Raw genomic sequence first — 24,297 nt, forward strand, 5'->3', positions numbered from 1 at the left:
ATAATCCAATAAAATGTTTGGTTTTCAGTCTGCTTCCTTTTCTCCAAAGGGACAGAATACCAAAACTTTTTCAACGAAACACATCATTGTCTTCCATCACCATAGAACGAAAGGATCTTTACATGAAGCGATCTGCATCTATTTGGATAGCAGTGAATTACGCCCATGACAGCTGCACGAAAGGGAAGAACATCTCAGTTATACCGAGTGAAGCAGGTACAGCATCTCCGCTAGCTGAATTACTGCAGTGCCCAGTTGAAGTACTGGTAGCATTTCCTTCAAGATTGTTTCCAACATTGTAAATCCTAATATTCTCTTCTTTTTTTACTGATTCAGAGAGCTAAGCTGCAGTTTGGCTTCCTTGGATGAAATCTTTACTGAAGTCAATAGCAGAAGTCTAACAGATTTTACAGGAGAAGGGTTTTACTTTAAATCATTTGTTAGACTATAAAAGAGTCATATCCAGAAAATGTGTAGTGATATGTAGTGATATTTGTGTACAGTACTTAACCAGCTTCCTGTGCTCTCTTTGATGCTTTTCTGAACTTCTTTCTTGGTTTACAATGAGCAAGTTGACTCAGTACCATGCACTTGAGGAATCCTTGTTACAGAGCATTAGTATTTTGAGAAACCTTTTCAAAGTTCAAGTCTTCTCGAAGGCTGCTTAACCATTATGTAGTGCTGCAGGAGAGATATGAAAAAAAAAATCCTCTGAACTATGACCTTCAGATATTTATTTAAAGATTCCTTACAGTATCTGATCACTGAGATAACTTTAAGAGCTTCCCAAAACTTCACCTTCTCAGAGTAACCATGGCCCAAGAAAAAACGGCCCTTCTCACTGCTGGGGGGCACTACCAGTACAACCCAAAATTTTCATTATGACCTCTTCTGGAGGCTTTTGGCCACCTTGTGTTTATTGGAGGGAAAGACAAAAACACATACAATTCTATAGCTAAAAAGAGCTGCTGAAGTTGGAAGATATGCTGAAATTTTTTCTACAATTCATGATTATAGGTACTCTTGACATTTAGATTTTGCCTTTCAGATTCACTCAGAATAGCACTTGCTTAGAAAAAGGATCTTCCTGAAATCAGCAGCAACACTCACAAATGAAAGGCAAGAGGAACAACCCTATTTTGTTGATACCATAAAGACTTAGTACTTATTCATTTCCAGCCTTTTTAAAGTCTTTCGGTGTTCAGATTTCTATGCTAAGTCTTTTATTTTCTATAAACCACACCTGACAGACATAATTACCAAAGCTTTGCTGCTTCTCTTGCATTTATAACAGCTGCATGTTCCCCATTTTAGGGAAGTGCTTAACACTGTCTAACATAAATGCTCATCAGATCACAAACCAATTGATAATAAAGTGGGACCTGCCTGGAACTCCTACACCATATGAGCTGAGATACAGAGAGGCACTCACAGAATCCACTCAGTGGACACTGGTAAGTAGTTCCAGATGACAATCACTTGAGAACATGAGGTGCCTTACAATCAGCTCAGCAGTACATAGCACGCACAGCAGGACATCAACAGGATGCTACTGAAGAGCACACACAACGTGGATAGCAAGGAGGCAGAGCATGTAGACAATTTGTAGGCAAATCTCACAAAGGTCTCTCAGTTTTGTTCTAACAGAGCCTAAGCTGTTTAGGAAAGAAAGATTTATAGTTTTATACAGAAAAAACAGAATGGCATGTCAGCTGTGTCATTAACCTGTCAATGGGATGCTACAACTATCAGCAGTGCCAAAGCTGAAGCAGATATCAAAAACACCGTACAAACTCAAATCCTGATTACACTTAAAGTGATGGGCAATATTACTCTTTTTGCTGGTACTACTGAATTTTCAAACTGATTAGAGAGCCTATTGCTGTGATTTTTAAGGTAACAATTCATACCTTACAGAATTCCATTTTGCATCAGTTTTCCAGATTTCCTTCTTTGACAGGAAGGGAAATAATTTCTCTGTGGTACAGGATCAGTTCCAGATGCATTTTAGGATATGCAACAGTGAGAAAGAGGACAGTACCTCAAACTAAAGGGACCAAGAAAGAGATGGAGAAACAATCATGATTTCAGTAAGATTTGCATGCAGCAGTAATGGCTGCTTATGCTGCCCCTTGCCATCCAGCATATCATGAAAAGGTTTTGCCAGCAGGCATGCACATGCGCGTGATTTGTATCACTGAGTCACTGAAACTGTCTGTTTTTCAGGTTCTGTTATCTGTAGTTGGATGAAGAAAATGTGTTTATCATGTAGAACAGAACCCAAAGAAGAAATCTGTCTAAAAAGCAACTGTTCCTGCTTCTTGGGCATCTCTGCTCTGCTAGGAGTCTCTTCCTTTCTTTTGTACCACCAGAATCTCTTACTCTCTTCCCTTTATATCAGATCTACGATATTTTCTCCATTTCTCTCGTAGCTGGCTGATGCTTTATTTAGCCATTTCAGAAGGAGTACTATGAGAGGCCCATGTAAGAAAGTTTTCATCTCCACACAAAGAACGTGCAAGTCTTGGAAGAGTCCCATTGTTCAATGACATACAAGTTCTAGACCATTCTAGGACAGCCAGATACCCAAGCATGTTCCACCCATCCAGTAGTGCAATAGATAGATAACCATGTGCAGGCAGTCTGGTAGCAGGATGTGGAAGAACAGAGAGTTAAGACACATGTCCTACAGATTCTGGAGACAAGGGAGATAGGTGATTCAAGTTAGCAATGTGAAGGATTGGTAGAGATAGCCGCACTGAGTGATGAGAATGACCTAGTACTGAATGACTACAGGTCATGAATATTCATTATACCCCATGTCCTAGATGATCCTGTGATCTTTGGCTGTGAACTCTTCATAATCACATGAACATAGGATGCGTTTACAGATGGGACTGAAGGGAAAGGGTGAGTGTGGGCATACACACACAGAGGATATATAAAGGTAGCCAAGAAATAGTGTTTGACAAGAGTAGGATTAATGCGCCTGTAATATAATTTAACACTCGTGTCCTATCTATTTCACTTCCCTCTTGTTCTGTAGGAGAACAGGAGTCTATCTGTAACATTGTGTGTTGTGGGGTTTTTTGTGACCAAGCTAGTTTTGTTAGCAAAGTTATATGAAGTTAATTAATTAACTTTCATAAAAGGAAAGCACTGCAGAAAACAAAAGAGAAGAGATGGTAACCTAGTAGTGGGGAATTTGGGTGGGGTTTTCTTGGTTTTGTTTTGGGTTGTTGTTTGGGACTTTTTTAGGAAATAGATACAATTAAGAAAACAAAACTTCACAGCAGACAAATGTTGAAACAAATATTTCAGTTTGCAATAGCATTTCTATCAAAAAATCATAACACCTAGAACCGATCTGACAAAAGGTCCACTTCATGCAAGATAGTGTACTCTGATAGCAGCCACCAATGGACACCTGGGGAAGAGTGTAAAATAATTCAAGCATATAGCAACAGGTATCAGTCATATTATCTCTCACAGTCTTCAGCTCAGGGTTTTCTACAGACACAGGTGGTGCCTTTGTTTCAAGACAATCTACACTGCCTGTACAGGCACTGGAGCTCCATTGCCATCATCAGCTACAGACGCACATTATTTCTGTGGCATTAAGGCACAGATAGACACAGGTTCCGTCCAGCCACACTCCTTACTACATCAGTCACATGGGTGTATTTAGACATACTGTAACATCTGAGAATAAGAGGATTTTTTAAAAATAAATATTTTGTTTGACCTTGACATCTTGTTCTTCAGAATGCCAACAAGGCTCAGAGTTAAGCGATTATTTCTCAGTATATATAATGCCTAACTGATTTTTAAGACAATATTTAGACCTAAACCAATGCTTACATGTCCTGACTGAGAAGAACAAGCTCATGAAAAAGAGGGTATTGCCTTGAAAGCATGACTAGATACTGGCTAAAATGTGTAGTAATTCCTCTTTGACGATAGGAAGCCCTACTTTCAGCTGAAGTCAGAAGACTGGTACCTGGCTGAGAAAACAGTTAATATAAGGTGATTTTTTTACTGCTGCCACATAAATTAAACATCATTTGTTTTTAGGTGCCTGTAGAAAGCAATGCTGTCAATGTCACCATTTTGAATTTAAATGCTATGTCTTCATACATTGTTCAGCTCAGATGCATAGCCAAGGATGGTCTCCACTGTGTTTGTCTTTGGAGTAAAGAGATTTTGGTCCCTCACAGTAAGTGAAATATAGTTTTGTCCTACTGGGAATAAACACGAATGTAAAAGTCTTTTCAAATCTTGCATCACATGAAATAGCATTGTCAGATACTGTTGAATATATGAAGTTCAAACTGATTTGTATGAGTGCGTGTCTCCATCTTTTTCCACATTTACCAGAACTTACGACCAAGCCACGAATATCACATAATGAAACTACAAAAATGTCTCCAGGCAGAAGAAGTGTTCTTCTAAAGTGGGAGGTAATGTTCACTTTGAGTCTGGCTACCTTCTGTTATGTCTGTGCTATTAATTTATTACTTTATAGGAAAAAACAGACTTTCTCATTGTATTGAGGCTACACTGTACAAGCAAAAGACATTGAATATTGTACTCTTGCTTCAGGATTGGATGCATTTGCATGGTGGTGTTTTAGGTGCTAGAAACTAGTAAGGAAAAACTACACCAATTTATAACTTGAAAAATTATTAAAACAGCAATCTCTGGGCTCAAAATCACAGACTAGAATAAAGATTCTTTCAAGCTTGCATTAAAAATTAGTGTGCTTCAGATTTGTCTCATAGAATTAAGCTTGCCTTGAAAGATCCTCATAAGTCTTTAGCACATACAGGTGACATACCTTCTGTTTCATGCATTCCTAAGGAGCGTTCATGTTCTTGAGGGACCAAAACCTTCCATAAAAGTTTGGTAAATCTACTAATTCACTAATTCCAAAGTGCAAATACATTATAATTAGGACAGAAAAAGAGCCTCTTGCTTAGAAGTACAGCTGCATGCTTTCCATGATGACATTTGAAATCCAAACCTACACATCAGAGGCATCCCCTCTTTTGCAGCCAGAGTCATTGTCAGCTGACTGACTGCAGGAAAATCAGTCAGTTTTACCAGCTGAAGTTCTCTTGGTAAGAAATCAGCAACTGACAGTCTTGAATGTATAGTCAAAGAGCCCACAGGCGATTTCAATGAACAAGGTGTTACTAGAGGCGTTTGTGTGGAAACTAATTAGTTCTATTTAGATTCTGAGAGAAAGCGCGTTGGCAAACTCCAGAAGGTTTACCATAGGGGACACCCCTGTCAGAAAGGAAGGAGACTGGGAGAGTTCTGAAATATCATGTGTGGACAGTTTTTGAATTACCCCTTGCATTTTTGTTAAGGGAAAGTAAAGACAGCAGAGAAAATAGACACCTCATCTGCTGATAAGGATGAGAGACCCCCTTTTTTTCTTTACCTCCTGAGAAGAAGGCAAAGCTGCACAGTAAATGACTCATTTTGTGATAAAGCAATAGACTGTATGCGCAAATTTAAATGTTAAGCTAAGAAAAGAAACTATTCTCCATCTAAATGCTTTAGTTAAAAAAAATATTATTAAATATAATATCAGGGCTAGGACCTGCATTCAGGATAACACTTAGACTAGTCTATTTTATGAAATAAGGTTCAAGTCCAAATGGTTTCAGCAAACATTGAAGGGGCAGAGGGAAGGAGTGCACTCAGTAATTAACATGTTAAATACAGGGGGGGAAAAAAAAAGTGTTTGGCTCTGCTGCAATACTTCTTTAAATGGATCTGAAGCAAAGAAAACGGCTTAAAGATATCCAAGGCTAGCCATAGCTCCTCTGCTTTTGTTAACATTCAGTGAGTAAACAGTTTGGATCAACAGGCACAAGAGCTGGCTTCAGCTCTAGACACCCAACCAGGCAACATGTATTGCTTTCACGGCTGCAGATAACACAGGACCTCCTGCAGGACTGCACAAGAGAGAGCAGTGCTAGGCTTTTCCAGTCTTGTTTTGCTAAGCTAAGAAAGCCAAATTCTACTAGTTTCTACTTGTGCTACAGACATCATATTTCACATATCCTATGAATTATTTCTCCTACATGAAACCTTTCCCTGGTGAGAGAACTGTAACACTATTCCCGCAACAGCTTTATTGAGAGCTTCAAATAATGGCACCAATTCTTCCTCTTCCCTCCCTATCCTGGGAAAAACATGTTTTTGTTTTAAGAGCTTCAGGCTTTACCAGAAATTCCTCGACACATGTGTCTGCCTTTTACACTACTGAATGTCATCCTATTTAGGTTACTCCAAAAGTATCAAATTATTTCATCAAGATAACCCAATCTCCCAGCTTTGTGGTATCTTCACACTATTGATTATGTGCCAAGAAATAACAGATATCAGAAGCAATCCTTGCAGAAATCGCAGGCCTTCATGCACTGAGTTCAGCTTCTATCTAGATTGCAGTAATTTCCATTTCTATGCACTCATTTTCCAATCTCTCATGAAGATTAGTACAGCAAAATAATGAGTGAACCATCACCACCTAAAAATTCGTATCAATGGATATATAGCATGTTCCAAAGTTGTAGTATAATTACTACATTTATCCTGAAAGAGACCAGATGCCTAACAAAGCCTAGTAGATGAACATTCCCAGAGGCATAAATTGCAATTAAACACCTCTCATTAACTTCCAAGTTCCTAATTATGATGGACATGTTCCAGTGAAACGTGGAGAACGTTGCAGCTGCTTCATTGCTGTTATTACTAATTGGATATACATAACTAAGATCTTAATTAAGCAAAACACTTAATCCTGTGCTTAAATCCTCTCAGTTTTAGCATGCTTTTAATTTTAAGGAAATACTTTGCTTCATTGATTCCTAATAGCCTAATTAAAACAGTATGATTTTTATCACTGTCATTAAAGGTGACATTTTGTTTATACACTTTAATTCCTTTTGATTTTCTTCACAGGACTTAATAACATTTATAGAATAATAATCTTTTTCCTCTTACTAGGTAACACAAAGTAACAACATCCTTGGGTATTACATTAATGTGGAAAGAATACCCAACAGTTGCAGGGATTCACCAAATCGCATCTTTCTAAATGACAGAAAAGTTCTTCTAAATCTCTCCCTGGCTTATTATAGAGTTAATATTTCTGCATATAACAAAGCAGGAGAATCTCCACAAGCCATCTACATTGTCCCAGACTTCCCTGCAACAGGTACTTCCCTTATTATTCATTCATTAGAGCGGTGGAGAATTTTTATGAGCAATCTCTAGGCTACCTTTTGACAGTTTTGGGGACAAGGTTAAGCATTCCCTTGAATATTTACTAGGCTGATGTTTTTGCATAGTAAGAGTCAGTTCTTAAGAAAGGATTTTGATAGAACTTAACTAACAGACAAAGCAATTTAACATTCTGTTTAGCACTTCCAGAGAAATAACTTTGTGCTAGATCTACCTATCAAGAGGTAGTGTACTCAAAGTTAAATAGATGCCAGCAGTTTAAACAAAGTTTGCAGAATTGTGTGCAAATCCAAGGTTTTTGAGCGAAGTAACTACTAAAAGACCAGCCACTGTCCTTTATTTCACTATTACCCCTACTGGCACATGGGAGGAGGAATGGATAGGATGTACACGTCATATTCCAATGAAGATGTAAGATCTTGTGATGCTTAAATACACATTCTTTTCATTTAAATAATAAAAATATTCAACACTTTTTCTTATATTATAAGCTAGTTTCATTTGTTACAATCTTGAGGCATGGTTATTACAGTATAAGAAAAACCTCTCTCTTCCAATGTAAGATTTTTTTTTTTAATTAAGCTGTAGCACTCACAAGTACACAAGTGTGCTTGTAGCATTGTTGATCCCCAGACAGCTGCAACTAGCTGATTTTCCAGGATTTTCTAACACACTCCCCTCATTCTGTTCTCCTTTGCCCTGCAAAAACGTAACAATTTGGTTTTGCCCTTACATTTGAATGCTTTAGCCACCTTCTGATGGATTACATACTACCATCTCAAGCCATCTTTTGACTGACATCTACTTGTTTACAGAATCTCTCAGCCTGTTCTTCATGGCTCTCTCCAGACACTGTTTTCAGATTTGGTTGTACTTCTGTGCAGGTTCTCTCTATCTATCATGAATTACTTGGAAGATACTTGCATTAAGTGCATTCCCAAGATAAATCCCTTCTCAGCATGTACAGCTTTTCCTCAGCTAGGACGACTATTTTCTTTAATTTGACTTCATTATATTGGTTTTCAAAAGTAGATGAAATGGATAATTTTGTCTGTTTGCCACAAGATCCATTTCTTACCTCAAAATGACAGGTTGTTCTTCTTTCCCCTTAGTTTTAGTCAGAAGGTCTTTTGTAGTTTGATAGTCTGTTTTTAAAAACGACAAAATGTTTATTATCCTTGTAGAAAATATAAAGTATATGAAATTACATAGCTATAATCTGTAATTTTCCCCTTCTCCTCCTCTCGCAGGTAAGCCCTATCTCACAGTTGCTCTTCGTATGGCAGTTAATAGCAGCTCACAGGAGGTTATTTAGCAATGCCAGGCTTCCTCTTCCTGAGACTTGGAACAGCCATTTCCCCTCTTCTGTCTGTGGGAAATTAAAGGTCATGAACAGCAATTAACACTGGAGCTCCCAGAGACCACTGCAAAGTACAGGATGCTAAATTTCCTTCACTGACATACTAGAGTCAACCTTACTATGTACCAGTCACCTGCAGTGACAACTACTTAATGAATAATCTTCAAAAAAGGGCAACAGAGAGAAAGCAAGTGAGAAAGAAACTTCTTCCCTGTTTATCAATCTCTAATGGTATATTTGTTCACAGACTTGCCTGGCCAAATCCACGTCAAACACCAGGGAACTAATGCAGTTGTCACCTGGACTCCAGAATACAATCCGAAATGTTTTGTGGTTGACTGGGGCACTGGTAAAGAGGATATGCACATGAAAATAGTAGCTACAACTACGGGAAATTTTACACTAGGTAACAGCAACTACCAAATCTACTTATGGAGGCACCATTTCATGTCTTGGTTATTTTTGGTTGGGGTAAGATTTTCATCCTGTTTTTCAGAGCAAACTAAAGATCCAGATAACTGCAACACTTACCTTTGTCCAGGCAACACCAAGGCAGATAAAAAGCAGAGTTTTCAGTAGGGTTCCTCTGGTCACAGCTGTGCAAGAAATACAACTCAGCTGCTGTAGCTTGTATGTCGTTCCTTGCCCGTATTCCAGCCAGACTTACTACTGGCTTTAAAACAAATATTTCCCTTGTCCCTAGGTAAACTTAACTATAAATATAAACTGCTCTGTTACTGTGTCCCTTAGATTTTTTTTGATCCCAGTGGCTGTCCGTGTCAAAGCCCAAGTTCTCAACTCTAGTATTCTGCTTACCAAGCTAGGCATGATGAGCTGCAGTCAGGCATCATTTGATGACACAGTCATCAAAAATTTTGTCACATAGATGACTCTTGCAAAAGCCATTCAGGACTGACTGTTATGTACAGGAGAGAACATATAGCTTCAGAGTTCTAGAAATAAATGCACAGTTTTCCTTGGTCCTTCTGCAGCATCTGCACTGCCACGTTACTTCTAGTTGTTTTGCTTGTTTTTAAATACAAAAATTGAGGAGGAAACACTAAGATGTCTACAGCCATTTTAGTTCTCTGCTTCCCCTACAGCAGCTCAAACCCTCCAGAAGGAAGGATCTTTTAAAAGTAAAACTGAGTTACATCTTTTTCTGCTTTTCAAATGGTTTGTATTAAGCGTACAGAGACAATGAAGAAGGATGCACATATTTTGTACTCAGTGTAAAGCATAGTATAAGTTCACTGTGCTTCGAGTCTCAGAAAGGAAGAGCCGTGCAGCAAAGCTATGAAGTTGTTGTCTCTCTCCTTCTTTATCATTCATAACTTTTCAGTAATCCCTGATGTACCTTTATTTGTTTTCCAGACAATTTTCAGCCATACAAGTTGTACAAAATAATGGTACATGTATCTGATGTGTGTCAGTGTGAAAGTTTCACAAGACATGAAAAGACTATTGGAGTGACTCACTTCTACTCAGTTGAAGGAGGTATTCCTTTATGTAACCTCATCTCTTATATTTATTCTCCTTTCCTATCTGCAAGAATAAAAGAAATCCTACACAATGTTTCTTTTCCAGGTGACCTAACAGCATTCTCCAGTTAGCATTGCCTTAGGTCCTAGAAGTTATGCACTGTCAGTGAATGACTTGAATGTTGTTCCTCACTGACAGGTCCACAGAAATGTTATTACTACACGTGACATTACCAAAATAACAGAAAGAGGATCTCTGAGTTACCACTCCATGTAGCTCAAATTTAACTGTGGCCAAAGTCAGATTTTCCAATGCCAATTCAGTAGTGTCTTATATTGCAAGTAAAAATGAGTACGGCTGTGGCTATTGAAGTGCTTGTAGTGAGGCAGTCACAATTTCTACCTACTTGGGTAATGCTTAAGATGAGTTTTTTTACTCTGTGGGATTTCTCCTTTCTGTTCCACCTTTTATGTTATATTTATGACAGCTAGAATCAGGCAGGGAGCTCTCTAGGAAACAGATAGGTTTCAGTCTGCTATGTCTATAGCACAAGTATTCATGCAGAACTGAAATTATTGTCCAATTTTTAAGTTCCTAGGATAGGTCCTGCAAATGTGACAATTCTGAATATCACAAAGCATTCTGCACTTGTGAAGTGGACCGAAATAGCTGCCAAAGACTGTTTGGGCTTTCTCCAAGGATACAGGATCAGCTACACAGATTCATCGAGGAAAAAGTCTCCAAGTAAGTCACCATTGCTCAGAACATTGCTCAGTAGCTCAGAGTCATGACAGAAAATCTTCAGACAGACCATTAAGTTCTGTTGCAGCATACTACAGAGTAACCTAGATATCAGCAGGAATTCAGCCCTCTCAAAGATCAGGTCCTCGTTAGTTTTAATGCTCTAAATGGTTCTTTGAATACCTAGAATTTTCTGGATATCATATCAAATTCATTAGTGATAAGAAAATATTTCCTTAAAACTTACTGTTCTAAGACTGCTGCAGAATTCTTTAGTAACACCGAAAGGAAGATGTATGCTCTCATTATTTCTGAGGCATTAAGATTTCACTCACAACACTTTTACGTCTCATTGCAACTCAGCCAAGTTTGACTCTGAGCCCTTCTATAGGACACAAGAAGATACATATATGTATTTTTTAAACTTAATTAACAGGTAATACAATTTGTATTTCTTATTTGTTTTCAAAGACACTTCTATTAACTCCATTTTTAGAAACGTTTTCTTAAACTGATAGCTTTTGTGTTTAAGTGCAAAGCATGAAACTTCTACATATTGAAATAAATGAATAGTTGTGAGCTCAAACCACATGAGTTTTCAAAAATAATCCTCATACTTCTTTACATAAACATTTTTCTTCTGGTCTGCAGTGGCAAGTCTTCTTGCCATAAATAATAATACATTACCTTTGCACATACTGACCTTCAAATAAAATTAAAGACTTGCTATGGAAGACAAATAGCACCTAAGACTTGACAAAGCAGAATAGCAAGGCTTCTATAATTCATGTTGGCCTGTGCCTTTACAGGACCATAAAAAGTAACGAAAGCTTCAAGTACACAGCATTAGCAGGAGGTTTGGCACCTTCTTCAGGGGGCTGCATTCCAACCAAAATGTCTACCAGAAAGTACAGGCAGAGACAGAAGCGGAGTGTCCAGAACTGAACTGAATTTTAAATTGTTTTTCCTTTGCCCTAATCAGCCAATACAACAGTGATGTGACATCAGATTGCCATGTTTTCCAGGCAGGAAGATTAATTTTTTCTGAGAATATGAGGAAAGGAAACCTATAGGCTACAGTACCATTTCTACTGCTATGAAGATCTTTAATTCGCAGTGGCAAAGTTGAAAAGTAATTTCTGCCCTGTTAAAGCCGTGCTACAGCATCACTGGGTGCATTATTCTGGCCAGAGGGAGAGTCACTGCATCACCAGAAAAGAAAGGTTGAGCTGAAAGCGCTATAGAGCAGGTGAAGTAGAATGTACAGGCCTTTTTCTGTGCTGAACAATGAGTAATAGCACTAGTATTAATTGAGGTGAATAACTACTGACTAGTGCAGTGAGGGTACAGCATATGATAGGGTCTAGCCCTTATGTCAACTGTTACAGACAACTTGAAAACCACTGTTCAGGGTGTTAGGTGTATTTTCCTGTCACGTAGTATACACAGCTTCCTGCACTCACCACCTAAATATCCTTGGTGTCTTAAAATGTCTGTCATTTTACCTCTGGTTTTAAAATCTACATAAGCATTTTGGAGAAATCATGAACCCACCCAAAGAACATCTGCACAGTGTGGCTCCCTCCAGGCGCAGATTAAGGCACAGAAAATTTGACTTGTCCCCAGTCAGCTACACTGATACAGACAGACATCAGAGTTCATCTAACCATCTCCTTCCCCAACCCCTCCTGCATTTCAGCTATTACTGTCAATTCTTCTACCACAAGTTTCCGTCTTAAAAGACTGAAGGAAAAAACCGTCTACCGTGTGCAGATTTCAGGATTCACTAACGCCGGCGAAGGACCTCCAACTCTTTCACAACCTTTCAGCACTCCAAAATATGGTACTGTGGAAGCTCTATGCATCGGTGTTACCTAGAACAAATCCTTGCTTGATGCACTATATATGGCATTATTCTCTACGCTTTCCTGCTTTTCAAGGAGCAATTAAGTGCTCATGCACAAGATTTGTTACTCAATCCTTAGTTACCGATAACAAACACAAAAAATTTTCCTTTGTTAGAGGTAAACTATGCATCGCAGAAAAACTCTGCTACTATTTCATTAGCTAACATGCAGGGAAGACTTAGCTAGGGTTCCTCATCTCTGAAACATTTTCTGACCTATTTATGCTAGCTATATGCACATATCTCTATTTATTGCTGATTCCTGTCATAGGTTTCAGCAGTTTAAATATTCTGCCTACGTCTAGTTAAGTTCAGTAGTCTTTGGTGTTGGCAAAATCCTAAGCAATAATTTAACAATGGTTTCTAGTTAGACCCCTGAGTCATGAGCAGTAAAAAAAAAAAAAAGTCTCTTTCAATTGTTCCTACTGCGGGTAACAGCTAATCAAAGTATCTTTTGTTTTCTAATAATTTAATTGTGTTTTACATAACAAATACTATAGTTCACTGGCAAAAGTTTGCTTTTTTCAAAGGTGCCTGGATAGGCTAAGATCAGTACAGTTACATTTATAAAGTCCCATATATTGTAATCATATAGGGTTGGCTAAACATGGTCTCTCAAACTTCTTTAACACCTTATCAGTTAAACTAAATCTAGCACCGCAGTAGACCCTTTTTAGTTTTGACCACAGCTTCCCTCAGTTGAAGCTTTCTGAATAAAAAAAGAAAAGAACAAACTAAGATGGTACTAGCCACAGGAAAAGAAACCTGTGATATTCAGAGGCAGAAGCAAGCAAATTACTTCTCCTCACTACAGCTTTTTTGTATTAAGTGAAGGAGGTATAAACACAAACCACTAAATAGTCAAAAGTATCAAGCAGAAAGAAGGAAAGAAATTTAAAATCTTCCTTGAAACCAACAGAGTTTCTGTCCCCTCCTCCCCCCACCTTGAAATCCTTTCTTCTGTCAACACAAGAAATTAAAGTGTCTCCACAGGAGCTTTTCCACAGGACTTCATTCCATGCATTCTACTGAACATATATTTGGACAGGATTCAATATTTCATGAAAATGATAGAAATGCAGAATTAATTTAATGCAACATTTAAAAAATTCTAGTAATTACATTGACTTTAAACATTACAATTACTATTTCCCTCCTCCCCAACATTTCAGAGGTTACTTAATCCATTAGAAGAACCTCAGGTTTCTTTGTTGTATAAGACCTCCTCATCAACAAAGCAATCTGCAGCTTTTCAAATAACTTTTTAAGCAAAATGAAGTAGCTGTTTGATTTAAAAAAATTCTGTTGGCAGGTGGGTAGGAAAAGAAAAAGCAAGAGGCATTTTTGCAAATATGGATGGTCAGTATCAGCGACACAATCATGTATTGACCACATTTTCCTGGAGCTACTTTGAAGCTTTTGTTTTAGCTGTCTGTAAAGAACATCTCAACCCCAAATCACTCTTCACATCACAGACTGCTTTGGTTCCTGTATTAGCAGCACTGCTTTCTACTGCCTGAGCACTTCACCTGTCTTCCTTAACCATTCAAGCTCTTTATCTCCTTCAGTGGGATGGGATGGTGGTGGGAAGTATCTTGGACAGGTATTAACATAGGCAATAGGAGATGTAGGTTAGCAGCCCGTGTTGACAGATGGCTGACTGCAGATAAAATTGTCTTAATGTTCCTAACAGATGAAGCATGACTTCTAACAAATACACAAGTCATATTATTGTTATCAGGAACAGGTGGGATCTCACCAAAACAAACCCAAACCCTACTAGTAAAACCTGCAAAAGATTGAAAGCCACTTCCAATCATATAGTTTCTTATGAAGTCAGACCTGCATCAGGGTCCTGACCCATTAAACAAGCTAGAGCTCTCATAATAGCACGGGGAGTAGGAATAATTCTCTATAATAAACGTGTTTCTCTTTGGATAGTGGGTTTAAGAATTCAGCACATACATCAAGGTATCTTAAAAATACAAACCTGAAGGCCTCAGACAGCCCATACATTCCAGGACTTGTTTTAACTAGATTTCATATATATAGAATCATAGAATAGTTTGGATTGGAAGGGACCATTACAGGTCACATAATCCAATCCCCCTGCAGTGACCAGGTTGATCTTCAACTAGGTCAGATTGTTGAGAGCCCTGTCCAACCTGATAATGAATGTTTCCAGGGACGTTGCATCTACCACCTCTCTGGGAATCCTGTTCCAGTGTTTCACCAACCTCATTGTAAAAAATGTCTTCCTTATATCTAGTCTGAATCTACTCTCTTCTGGTTTAAAAACATTACCTCTTGTGATATCGCAACAGGTCCTGCTAAAAAGTCCCTCTTCAGCATTCTTATCGGCCCCTTGAAGTACTGAAAGACTGCAATAAGGTCTCCCCATAGCCGTCTCTTCTCCAGGATGAACAACCCCAACTCTCTCAGCCTTTCCTCATAGGAGAGGTGTTCCGTCCCTCGAGTCATCTTTGTGGCCCTCCTCTGGACCCACTCCAACAGCTCCATGTCTTTCCTGTGCTGAGGGCTCCAGAGCTGGACGCAGGACCCCAGGTGGGGACTCACCAGAGTGGAGCAGAGGGGTAGAATCCCCTCCCTCAACCTGCTGGCCACACTGCTTTTGAGACAGCCCAGGATACAGTTGGCTGTCTGGGCTGTGAGCCCACATTTCCGGCTCATGTCCAGCTTTTCATTCACCAGTGCCCCCAAGTCCTTCATGGCAGGGCTGCTCTCAATCCCTTCATCCCCCAGCCTGTATTGATACTGGAGGTTGCCCTGACCCAGGTGCAGGACCTTGCACTTAGCATTGTTGAACCTCCTGAGGTTCACATGGGCCCACTTCTTAAGCTTGTCCAGGTCCCTCTGGATGGCATCCTCAGGTGTGTCAACCGCACCACTCAGCTTGGTGTCATCTGCAAACTTACTGAAGGTGCACTCGATCCTACTCTCTATGTCACTGATACAGAACTTCGACAGTACTGGTCCCTGTACAGACCCCTGAGGGACACCACTTGTCACTTATCTCCATCTGGACATTGACCAGTTGACCACTACTCTCTGGATGCAACCGTCCAGCCAGTTCCCCATCCACCAAACAGCCCACCCATCAAATCCGTATCTCTCCAATTTAGAGAGAAGGATGTTCTGTGAGACCACATCAAAGGCCTTATACAAGTCCAGAAAGGTGGCATCTGTAGCTCTTCCCTTGTCCACTGACACAGTAAGATGGTCAGGTAGGACTTGCTCTTGGTGAAGCCATGCTGGCTGTCTCAAATCACCTCCCCGTTCTCCGTGTGCCTTAGCCTAGCTTCTAGGAGGATCTGTTCTATGATATTCTCAGACACAGAGGTGAGGCTGGCACGTCGGTAGTTCCCAGGGTCCTCCTTTCTACTCTTTACATTTACAGGAATCCCAGAACATGTGTAAAGTTTGACTTGACTTCTGTTTGAAATACTTCTCTTGCGGAGGCAATATAGCCTTTTTATGCTTGATACCATAAGTCTGATTCAATCTCTCTGTTTCCCATCAGATAAAGGAGAATTTGAAGATTTTGTGATTGGCCTTTGCGTCAGCACGATATTCATTCTGGTTTTCACACTTTATGCTTGTTCTCTGGTGCTTAAAAGGTAAGAAGGGAATACCGGCTGAAGCTGTTAGAAGCACTTCCATTTTGCTTAACACAAAGTTTCATAGCACTGGGCCTTTTTTGTCGTTAAAAGCAAAGCAACTCAAAAAGCACACAACACAAAAGCCACCCCACTCATTCACACAGTGAGTGCAATTACAAACCACTCTAAACAGATTAAAATAGTTTCTAAAAAATCTACAATCTTTTGCTTTTTATAGTTATCTGACTATCTTCTGTTTCATATATCCTTGAAAAAACCACGGACCATTTCCCATAGTGGCAAATAGGTTATATATATAGAAAAAGCAAGCATTTGATTATTTTGTTCTTTCATTCCCAACTGATAATCATGTCTATTCTATTGAAATACAAAAATAAATTCCAGCAGGGTACCCAAATGGATGTTACCATCTAAGCACTTTCCTGCAAGCACATTTGGAAGTCAACTGTGTAAATTATGCACATAAGGACATACTGAGGAGTAATAACTGGATGAGTAGGAAGAAGAGAGAGTAACAGGATACCTGTAAGATATGGATGAAGTCCTCTTATTTTAGGAGAAATTGTTCTCTGCAGTAATGAAGTACACCTCCCTCAAATTAATTTGAGCTACAATATTACAGGCATACAGTACCACTAAAAGAAAAACGGCTTGCATAGTAATGGGCTCTTACATTGATTTTCTGATAAACCTAGTTGTATACAACCATTCATACTACTATTTTAACATCCTAGAACACTAGCCTCCCTTTTTTTCCTTTTTACAAAGCAGATCCTCAGAAGCTGAAAGCACAGCTGCTAAACGACAGACAGACAGTACCACCTGTGGCTTCAAAGCCATATGGCATGACAGAGCTCACTTTAGCTTATGCATCAGGCTAAACTCCTGCCCTTGCCATCAGCAAGCAGAATGCACACCACATTAAGTCTCCTATGCACTTTCCTTTTCAGATTTTACTTTAAGCTGCACTACATCTGATCCAGCCTTTTTGACAAGAACTTCTGAGACCTACACAGAAGTTTTGACCCAGAGAAAACTTCATTGTGTTAAACATAAGATCATACCTCATTGTGTTGGCCTATTAGGAAAGAATTTTTGGAAAACTGAAAAAGCAGCACACAGAAGCCTGGTGTAGCACCATGACACAGGAATGAAATCTGTAGTAGTACTGAACACCTGGAACTGAAATGAGGGGTCCAAAGGACCCCCTCATCTCAGTTGTCTGCCTAAGTTGTAGAAAAGGACTCACCAGACAGCCAAGCACCTGTCTTCATAGGATCAGGAACGAGATCCAGGAACTCTACAGCCTCAGGCTTCACCTCAAACCACAGTCTAAAGAGGCAAAATACCTTACAGCTAAGAAAGTCTAGATTCAGGCAACACTGAAGCCAACACTAGGACAGTGTGATAGACTACGTAACTTCCCACTGTATCTCACAGGTGTGTTGGGTATTTTTCCTATGGAGGTGAGTCATGCCAAAGGCTCACAGTGGGGTGCTTTGAGAGCAGCTGCTGACAGGGAGGTCATCAGCTCAAAAATGCTGAGACATCGTCTCCCCCTGCCCTCAAGGAGCCAGTGATGAGCAGTCAGGGTGACTGATGCCAATGGGATCAGTCAGCTCAGCAGGAACACCTTTTCAAATTCCCATCCCACCTCACTGTTGCCCCTCCACAGGGAAATCACAGCTGAGCCCTGCCAGCCTGGGGCCAGCACCAGCATCTTGGGGCAGTGGGACTGATGGGCAGGCCACCACTACTGCCTGTCCGCTTGGGAAGGGCCAGGGAGGACAATGCCTCAGGTGGTTGCCCATGGTGAGGGTGGCCCAGGGAGGCTGGAGATCATACATGCATGTTTTGTTGTTTCTGAGCTAGCAAGTGCAAGGAAAAAGCTTGAAAGAAAAGGGTGGTGATGAGAGGTCTGTGGACAAACAGCCAGCTGAAACCCATTTGAACAGCTTAATTGGCAAACTCAGCTCTACATTGAAAACCCCTCCCTCTACAGCAGAAGCAAGCTTTTAGTAAAGGTGTGTTTAGGTTCACATCAGGTGACACAGTGAGATACCATATGCAATAGCTCCCAGACAGACCCAAAGTCAAAACGATGAAGGAAGAACAAGAGCTGTGTTGCCCCCACTGCTCTGTTTTGTGGGTTCCAGGGGGAGCCCCTTACAGGCCACTGGTGTCATTGCACTGAAGCTAAACACAGCAGTAACTTGCTCTTTGTTTGAGTGAAAGTAAGCTTCTGGGGAGGGCCCAGGAGCAAATACTTACTAAAACCAACTTCCTCCTACGTGTCCAAGAATCCTCATGAAGATGGAGGTTTTGTGGAAATGATAGTGAATTGGGAATAAACAGCGATTAAATGTATAGAAATAAACTACATTAATAGGTCCTGCCACAGCTCCTTTGTCCTTAAACAAAGATGTTAATCATCACTAACTCAGTATTTCAGTGTAGACTACCAAGCTTAGTCTTCAGTTCTTAATTGGCATTATGCTTAATAGTCATTGTAGAACGTCTTACTTTGATGGTCATGAAAATACCAATAAAAAGTGATGTGTAAGGTCATTAATTTAAATGCATACAAAATGTCAGTCTTTTAACCTCACAATAAACTTAGAATATTTCTTTACAGGCTGAAAATATCATGCTGGCCCAGTGTACCAACTCCAAGAAACAGCAGTGCACTCCAAGATATGGCAAGTACTCTTCTAATGGTGTGAAAAAATACACAAGGCAGATCTTACCTACTGATTAATCAGTAATGCTATCACACTTCACACTAGTGAATGCCTAGCATCAACAGCTGGGAAGCTAGGGTAATATTAGAAATATAGGGTGAGGGAAGGTTGTTCTTTAGACAGAGGCTGTATACACTTTTTAATAAAGGTTCTCAGACTTCTTTGAGAACATTATGGAGTGTATTTAAAGGCATGGTTATTAAAAGAACAAAGCAAAGATGAATGGGATGAGATGGAGTCTAAAGAGAGAAATTCAGATTTTATGCCCAGTTGGTGTTCACCAACTGGAACTGATTATGAAGTAAAAGTTGCTCAAAATCCAAAGTAACAAATCATGGCCTAATTCCACAGAGGTCTCACGATGGAGGCCATGTATATGGTGCTTTTGGAAATCCTCTCCTCGCCTCTTGGTCTCTACCTGCCTCCAGAGCAATCCAGGGCTCTGGCTGGTCAGCTAGTAGCTGGTTGAGGAGCACCTACCAGTCAACAGGCACCAAGGTTCAGCAGCACGTTCAAATCTTGCCCACAGATTTCCCATATACTTTGGTAGGGTCATCTGAATTTCAGGACTGAAGAAGCACCTGGAAATCAGCTGTCAGAAGGAGGCTGCTGGACACCATGTTATTCACTTTTGGCTGTTGGTGGACTCATTTGCATCTTTGTCTCCTTACCTTCCACCTTTTAAACAAGTTTCTGCTCCAGTTTTACAGACATCTGATACTAAAAGCCCTTCCTCTAGGACACCTCAGTTTATCTCCCAAGTCTCAGACTACCAACCACCACATTTTTGGAGCAAGAACTTGTACTGCTTTCCTTCTTAAATCTATTTCTCCGATTTTTCTGGCAGACTTGAATTTAATTTGGCCCCCGTAGATCTACTTTCTCAAGCCAGCTTGTGAGCTTTAACAAAGCAGAGTTCTACCTATTTAGTCAAAGATCAGGCAGAACCTGGAAGGTATCTAGAAGCCAGACACTGTCCAAATCTAGGACACAGAATGAAATCAGCAACAAGATTTCAGAAGACCCTGAGAGGCTGCTGGTAATCTAAGGATTTGCTGAACATTATTAGCATTGCTTCCTTCAACAGAGCAAGTAGGAATGTTCATATTCCAGATCAGGATTCCTTGCTTGCTTTCTTCCTTTCTTCTGCCTAAATGTAGATAAAGAAGTGGTGACCTCAGAGGAGTGTCAGTTAGTCATTTTGCCAAAGCCAGGCAATGCTGAACAAAGGATACTCAGATGTAGAAATACACATCTGTACAAAATGACAGTTTCAAAAGGGATGCTGTTAGAAGATTGCAGTTTCACTGTTCTGTTCACTTAAAGAAATTGATCTGCTTACAAGCATAAGACAACTTCCAGTTCTCAGTGCTGGGATTCAGATGTCCCTCACTATCCACTCCAGTAAAAATAACTCCACCTAATCCTCTTGCTTCTTCTGCACCATGCATTTAGAAAGTGGGAGATCTGCAGATTCAATACTTGTTTGAGGTGAGAATTCTCAAAGGCAAAAATGGAATCCAGTATATTCAGCATCTGGTGAATTTCTGCCCTAAAGAAAGTGCAAGACCTGAAGGTGCTTTGACGTAATAATAAGTTGAATTGCAGGGTAGTTCAGCAAGAAAGGAGTAAGAACTACCAGCCAAAATAACCTAATAGAGTCAAAGAATAGTTTGCTCTTGTGATTGAGTGCAAGTGAAAGACGTTGAGCCTGCATGTGATAGAAAGGACAAGTATGTTCTATGAACCAGAGTGCCAGTTGGACATAAATACTTTAAAAGAAAAATATACCTATTTAAAATGTATTTAATTGCTCCTGCAGAGGCAAAGCAACTATAAAAAGAAATGAATCCTGTATCAGCCAAGTCTGGTAGAGAAATACTGTAACATTGATAACATGACAGAAACAGAGATAACAAATATCAGACAGGGGTTTTGGGGAAAGCAGAAAAAACTCTATGTGAGCAGATGGTACAGTAAAGCAGTTACCAGATATATCACCTAGAAGTGATCTGATATTACGAACAATTCATGAAACATGGAGAGAGTTATTCCCCAAATGAGGACTGTAAAATGGAGGCAAGGAGTAAATCTTACTATATTCTGTATATTTATTTTATTTGTAGGTTGTTTCAAGACTGAACCTCATCAGGTTAGCTGAGCAATGTAGCAACCCTTGACAGCAACACATATACAGTCCAGATAGGTGGCAAGAGAATTTGTGCTTTAAATCCAGACAAAGCATTCCTTATTGCAATCTAAGGCAATGATACATCCCATGCTATGCAGTAGCAGGAGGAACTGGAGACACTCCATTCATTCAGCACACAGAGGCCAGGAAAATGAACTATGGAGACTAATCTATCTAGCCAGCCACCTATCAGTGTCCTGTTCTTCTCATTTAGACAGGATTTATCAAAGATGCTGCTTCTTCTTCACCTATTAGTGCCTCTTTCAGACAGAAGCTCACTTAGAGCTTGTTTTAGATTTGGTAGATGTAGACTTTGGGCTGCTGTTCATAATAAATACAAAAATGGAGGTACATATCACACAGGTCTTTATTAAAAACAAGGCAAAAGCTAACCATGCAGAGGTGTCTACTCATCCCATTACAAGAAAAAAATGAAAGACAGCTGAGATTTCAAAGAACAGCATACTCATTTCCAAGTCAGAACACAAACTGTAAGAAGCAAAAAAATAGAAAACAATATGAACTTATTTCTTGCCAAAGAACCATAATAGTTTAAACAAATTTAGAGCAACTGAGGAGAGGGGGGCAAAAGGAGAAAAGGGAAAAAAAAAGAAAAACTAATAGTTATACCAGAGAACATATCAGCCTGGCCACAATTTAAAAAATATTATGGCAGAAGTGAGCAAACCCAGCAGAACAATCTAAGTGGACAAAAAGGATGCTTAGTGTTACAAACTGTTCTTCATTTAATCATCCAGAATTTGCAAAAGCTTGTAATCCAAGGTATACTTAGATAACAGTAAGGCATTAAGTTAAATAACAAACTGATTGCTGTAGCTGATAGCTAAGGCTTGTTTGGCTGCTATTCAATTCAGGCTGCTGCCTTCTTAAAGTAACACATCTGATAAGCTTTTTGAAAGCTGTGGGTCTCGGAACAGCACATCTTGAAGCCTAAAAATTATCACTACTACGTTTTGTTCCAAGAACACATAAAAGCAAGAAAAACTTTGCTTAAATACTATGGGAGAGATGATGGTGCTCTGAATTCGGGAAATCAACACATTAATTCATATTTTTAAAACCAAGGAAGACGAGTTAAAATGGATTAGTTAGCATATTATATAGGCAGGAGCAGGCTGCTTGTCTCCTAGCTTTATTCTTTTGTTATGTATTTCAGTAAATTGCCATTGCACTTTGCAAAAGTATGATACTAAAATTATACTTTCTTTTCACTTTGTCTTGCAGTCTAACTGGAAAACTGTTTCAAGGCCACTACTTCAGGCCCTGTCAGACAATGATACCACCAGCCTTTATGTCATAGAGCATGAGACAAAATCTCCTTTGAAGCTAGACCTCTTTACAGATGGTGGAGAAGACAGCAAGTGTGACACTCGCCAGTCGGAAGAACCTAGCAATAACATAGACATAAGCCTAAGGCACGAAGAAATCCTTGAAGAAGCAGTTACAAGTGAAGAACAAGGAATACCACTCTTGAGTGACTACACCAGCATGGAGTTCAGCCAGAAAGCCCTGATGAGTCTGTTGGTGAAGATGCCTGCAAGAGCTGGTCGTCCTCATGTGGAAACAGAACTGAGCAGTAAGCCAGCACAAACTGAGCATCAGGTTTTGTTTGCTCCCCAAGACTACCTCAAACAAAGTCAGGTAGTGCTTTCCCCATCAGGACCAACTTTGGTGGGACACGTCAATTCGAACTGAAGCATCTTTATAATTTCCCATACCATAAAATCAAGTTCCAAAACCTGATGCTTGAATGGAGCCATTAGGACCATATAGGACAGTGAGCTTGTGATGATAGTTACTCTCTACTTCAATAAGCTTCCTTGGTGAAATAGATTGACTATATAATTCCATCGGCTCTTTCACCACAGTCATTCTGTGGAAAGTCCTGCTGTCTTCATACAGGTAAAGCTTTCAGGGAACTCTATGAAAAACCTTCCAGTAAGTTATCTCTTGCTAAGTGCCTAGCCCCAGGGTGCTCAGAAAGCCATTTCAAGGCTTCCACTCTAAGCACAACATTGTTCTAGTCATCAGGAGAGTTGTCAAATCACTGTGTGGCCAGTTTAAGACTTGATTTTCAGATCTGCTAAGTTCCTCAGTAAGAGTTCCTACAAAAGTGTCTACCACTCCAAAGAAGCTCTCCAGCTGGTTGACGCTGGCCAAATAAGAGTGTCAAGTCTTGAATTTAAGAATAGAAAATGATGCTTATCCATCTATGCAAAGCACTATTAAGTGCTTTTTATCTTTACACTTTTATTCATCTTAGATAAATAGTGCTATGTAAATGAAGATGGTAATAAGTATCCTTATCAATACTGGAGTTTGTACTTGCATTAAATTAAGGCTATTTCTTCCTACATTTATCTACACAGACATAGAAATCCATTCATGGTCTCTTATGAGATGTAGCTGCAGATGTGATTTCACACTGCATGCAACTACGGTATCTGTTGAATACTTCAGGAGCTGAATAGATAGTCCAGTTAGTCACCCCTCCAAAGTTTGCGTAAAGGAGGAGTCATTGGAATATAGGGGATAAAAGAGTCTTCCTTAATATGCTGTCTATGTGATTCCATGTGTCTCCTGGTGCAAGGAGTCTGAACTGGTTTTCCAGCTTACAACAGCTTCTCAGTCATGAACTCTGTAGGCATTAATGGTTTGCAGTTATTGCAGAAGACCCAGTTTATTGTTGTCATCTCTAGTTTACGGAGCATTTTATTACAATTATTTTGTGGAGAAAGAAATTGATCAATTGTACGATAAGCACCAGGGGGTCCTTAGAGGGCCACCTTTTAAAATTCTCTCGTTGAAAGTGAAGGACGATTCACTTCACATGCACACAAATATTTCCATGCACATTAAGCAGTATGAGTCATAGAATAGCCATGCTTACAAAAAGCTCAAAGAAATTGCATATCCCCCACTTGGCTGATTTAGTGAGGCCCCGTAACAAAACCTGT

At 39.7% G+C, this 24,297-nt stretch overlaps 1 protein-coding gene across 1 annotated transcript in view; it reads left to right on the plus strand.

Annotated features, from left to right (window-relative positions):
* The window catches only part of LOC142358947 (interleukin-6 receptor subunit beta-like), a 32,223-nt gene extending 9,174 nt beyond the window's left edge, over positions 1 to 23,049 (plus strand). Inside the window, exons 5-16 of the mRNA XM_075411715.1 lie at positions 50 to 216; positions 1,315 to 1,454; positions 4,075 to 4,216; positions 4,378 to 4,460; positions 7,021 to 7,231; positions 8,865 to 9,023; positions 9,992 to 10,114; positions 10,691 to 10,843; positions 12,540 to 12,683; positions 16,288 to 16,384; positions 19,023 to 19,086; positions 22,565 to 23,049. Coding sequence (XP_075267830.1) covers positions 50 to 216; positions 1,315 to 1,454; positions 4,075 to 4,216; positions 4,378 to 4,460; positions 7,021 to 7,231; positions 8,865 to 9,023; positions 9,992 to 10,114; positions 10,691 to 10,843; positions 12,540 to 12,683; positions 16,288 to 16,384; positions 19,023 to 19,086; positions 22,565 to 23,035 — 1,954 coding nt within the window. The 3' untranslated portion in view covers positions 23,036 to 23,049. The remainder of the gene's footprint in view (positions 1 to 49; positions 217 to 1,314; positions 1,455 to 4,074; positions 4,217 to 4,377; positions 4,461 to 7,020; positions 7,232 to 8,864; positions 9,024 to 9,991; positions 10,115 to 10,690; positions 10,844 to 12,539; positions 12,684 to 16,287; positions 16,385 to 19,022; positions 19,087 to 22,564) is intronic.
* The last annotated feature ends 1,248 nt before the right edge of the window (positions 23,050 to 24,297 follow it).

This window comes from Opisthocomus hoazin, chromosome Z, assembly GCF_030867145.1.
Source record: "Opisthocomus hoazin isolate bOpiHoa1 chromosome Z, bOpiHoa1.hap1, whole genome shotgun sequence".
In the NCBI taxonomy this organism is placed as follows: domain Eukaryota; kingdom Metazoa; phylum Chordata; class Aves; order Opisthocomiformes; family Opisthocomidae; genus Opisthocomus; species Opisthocomus hoazin.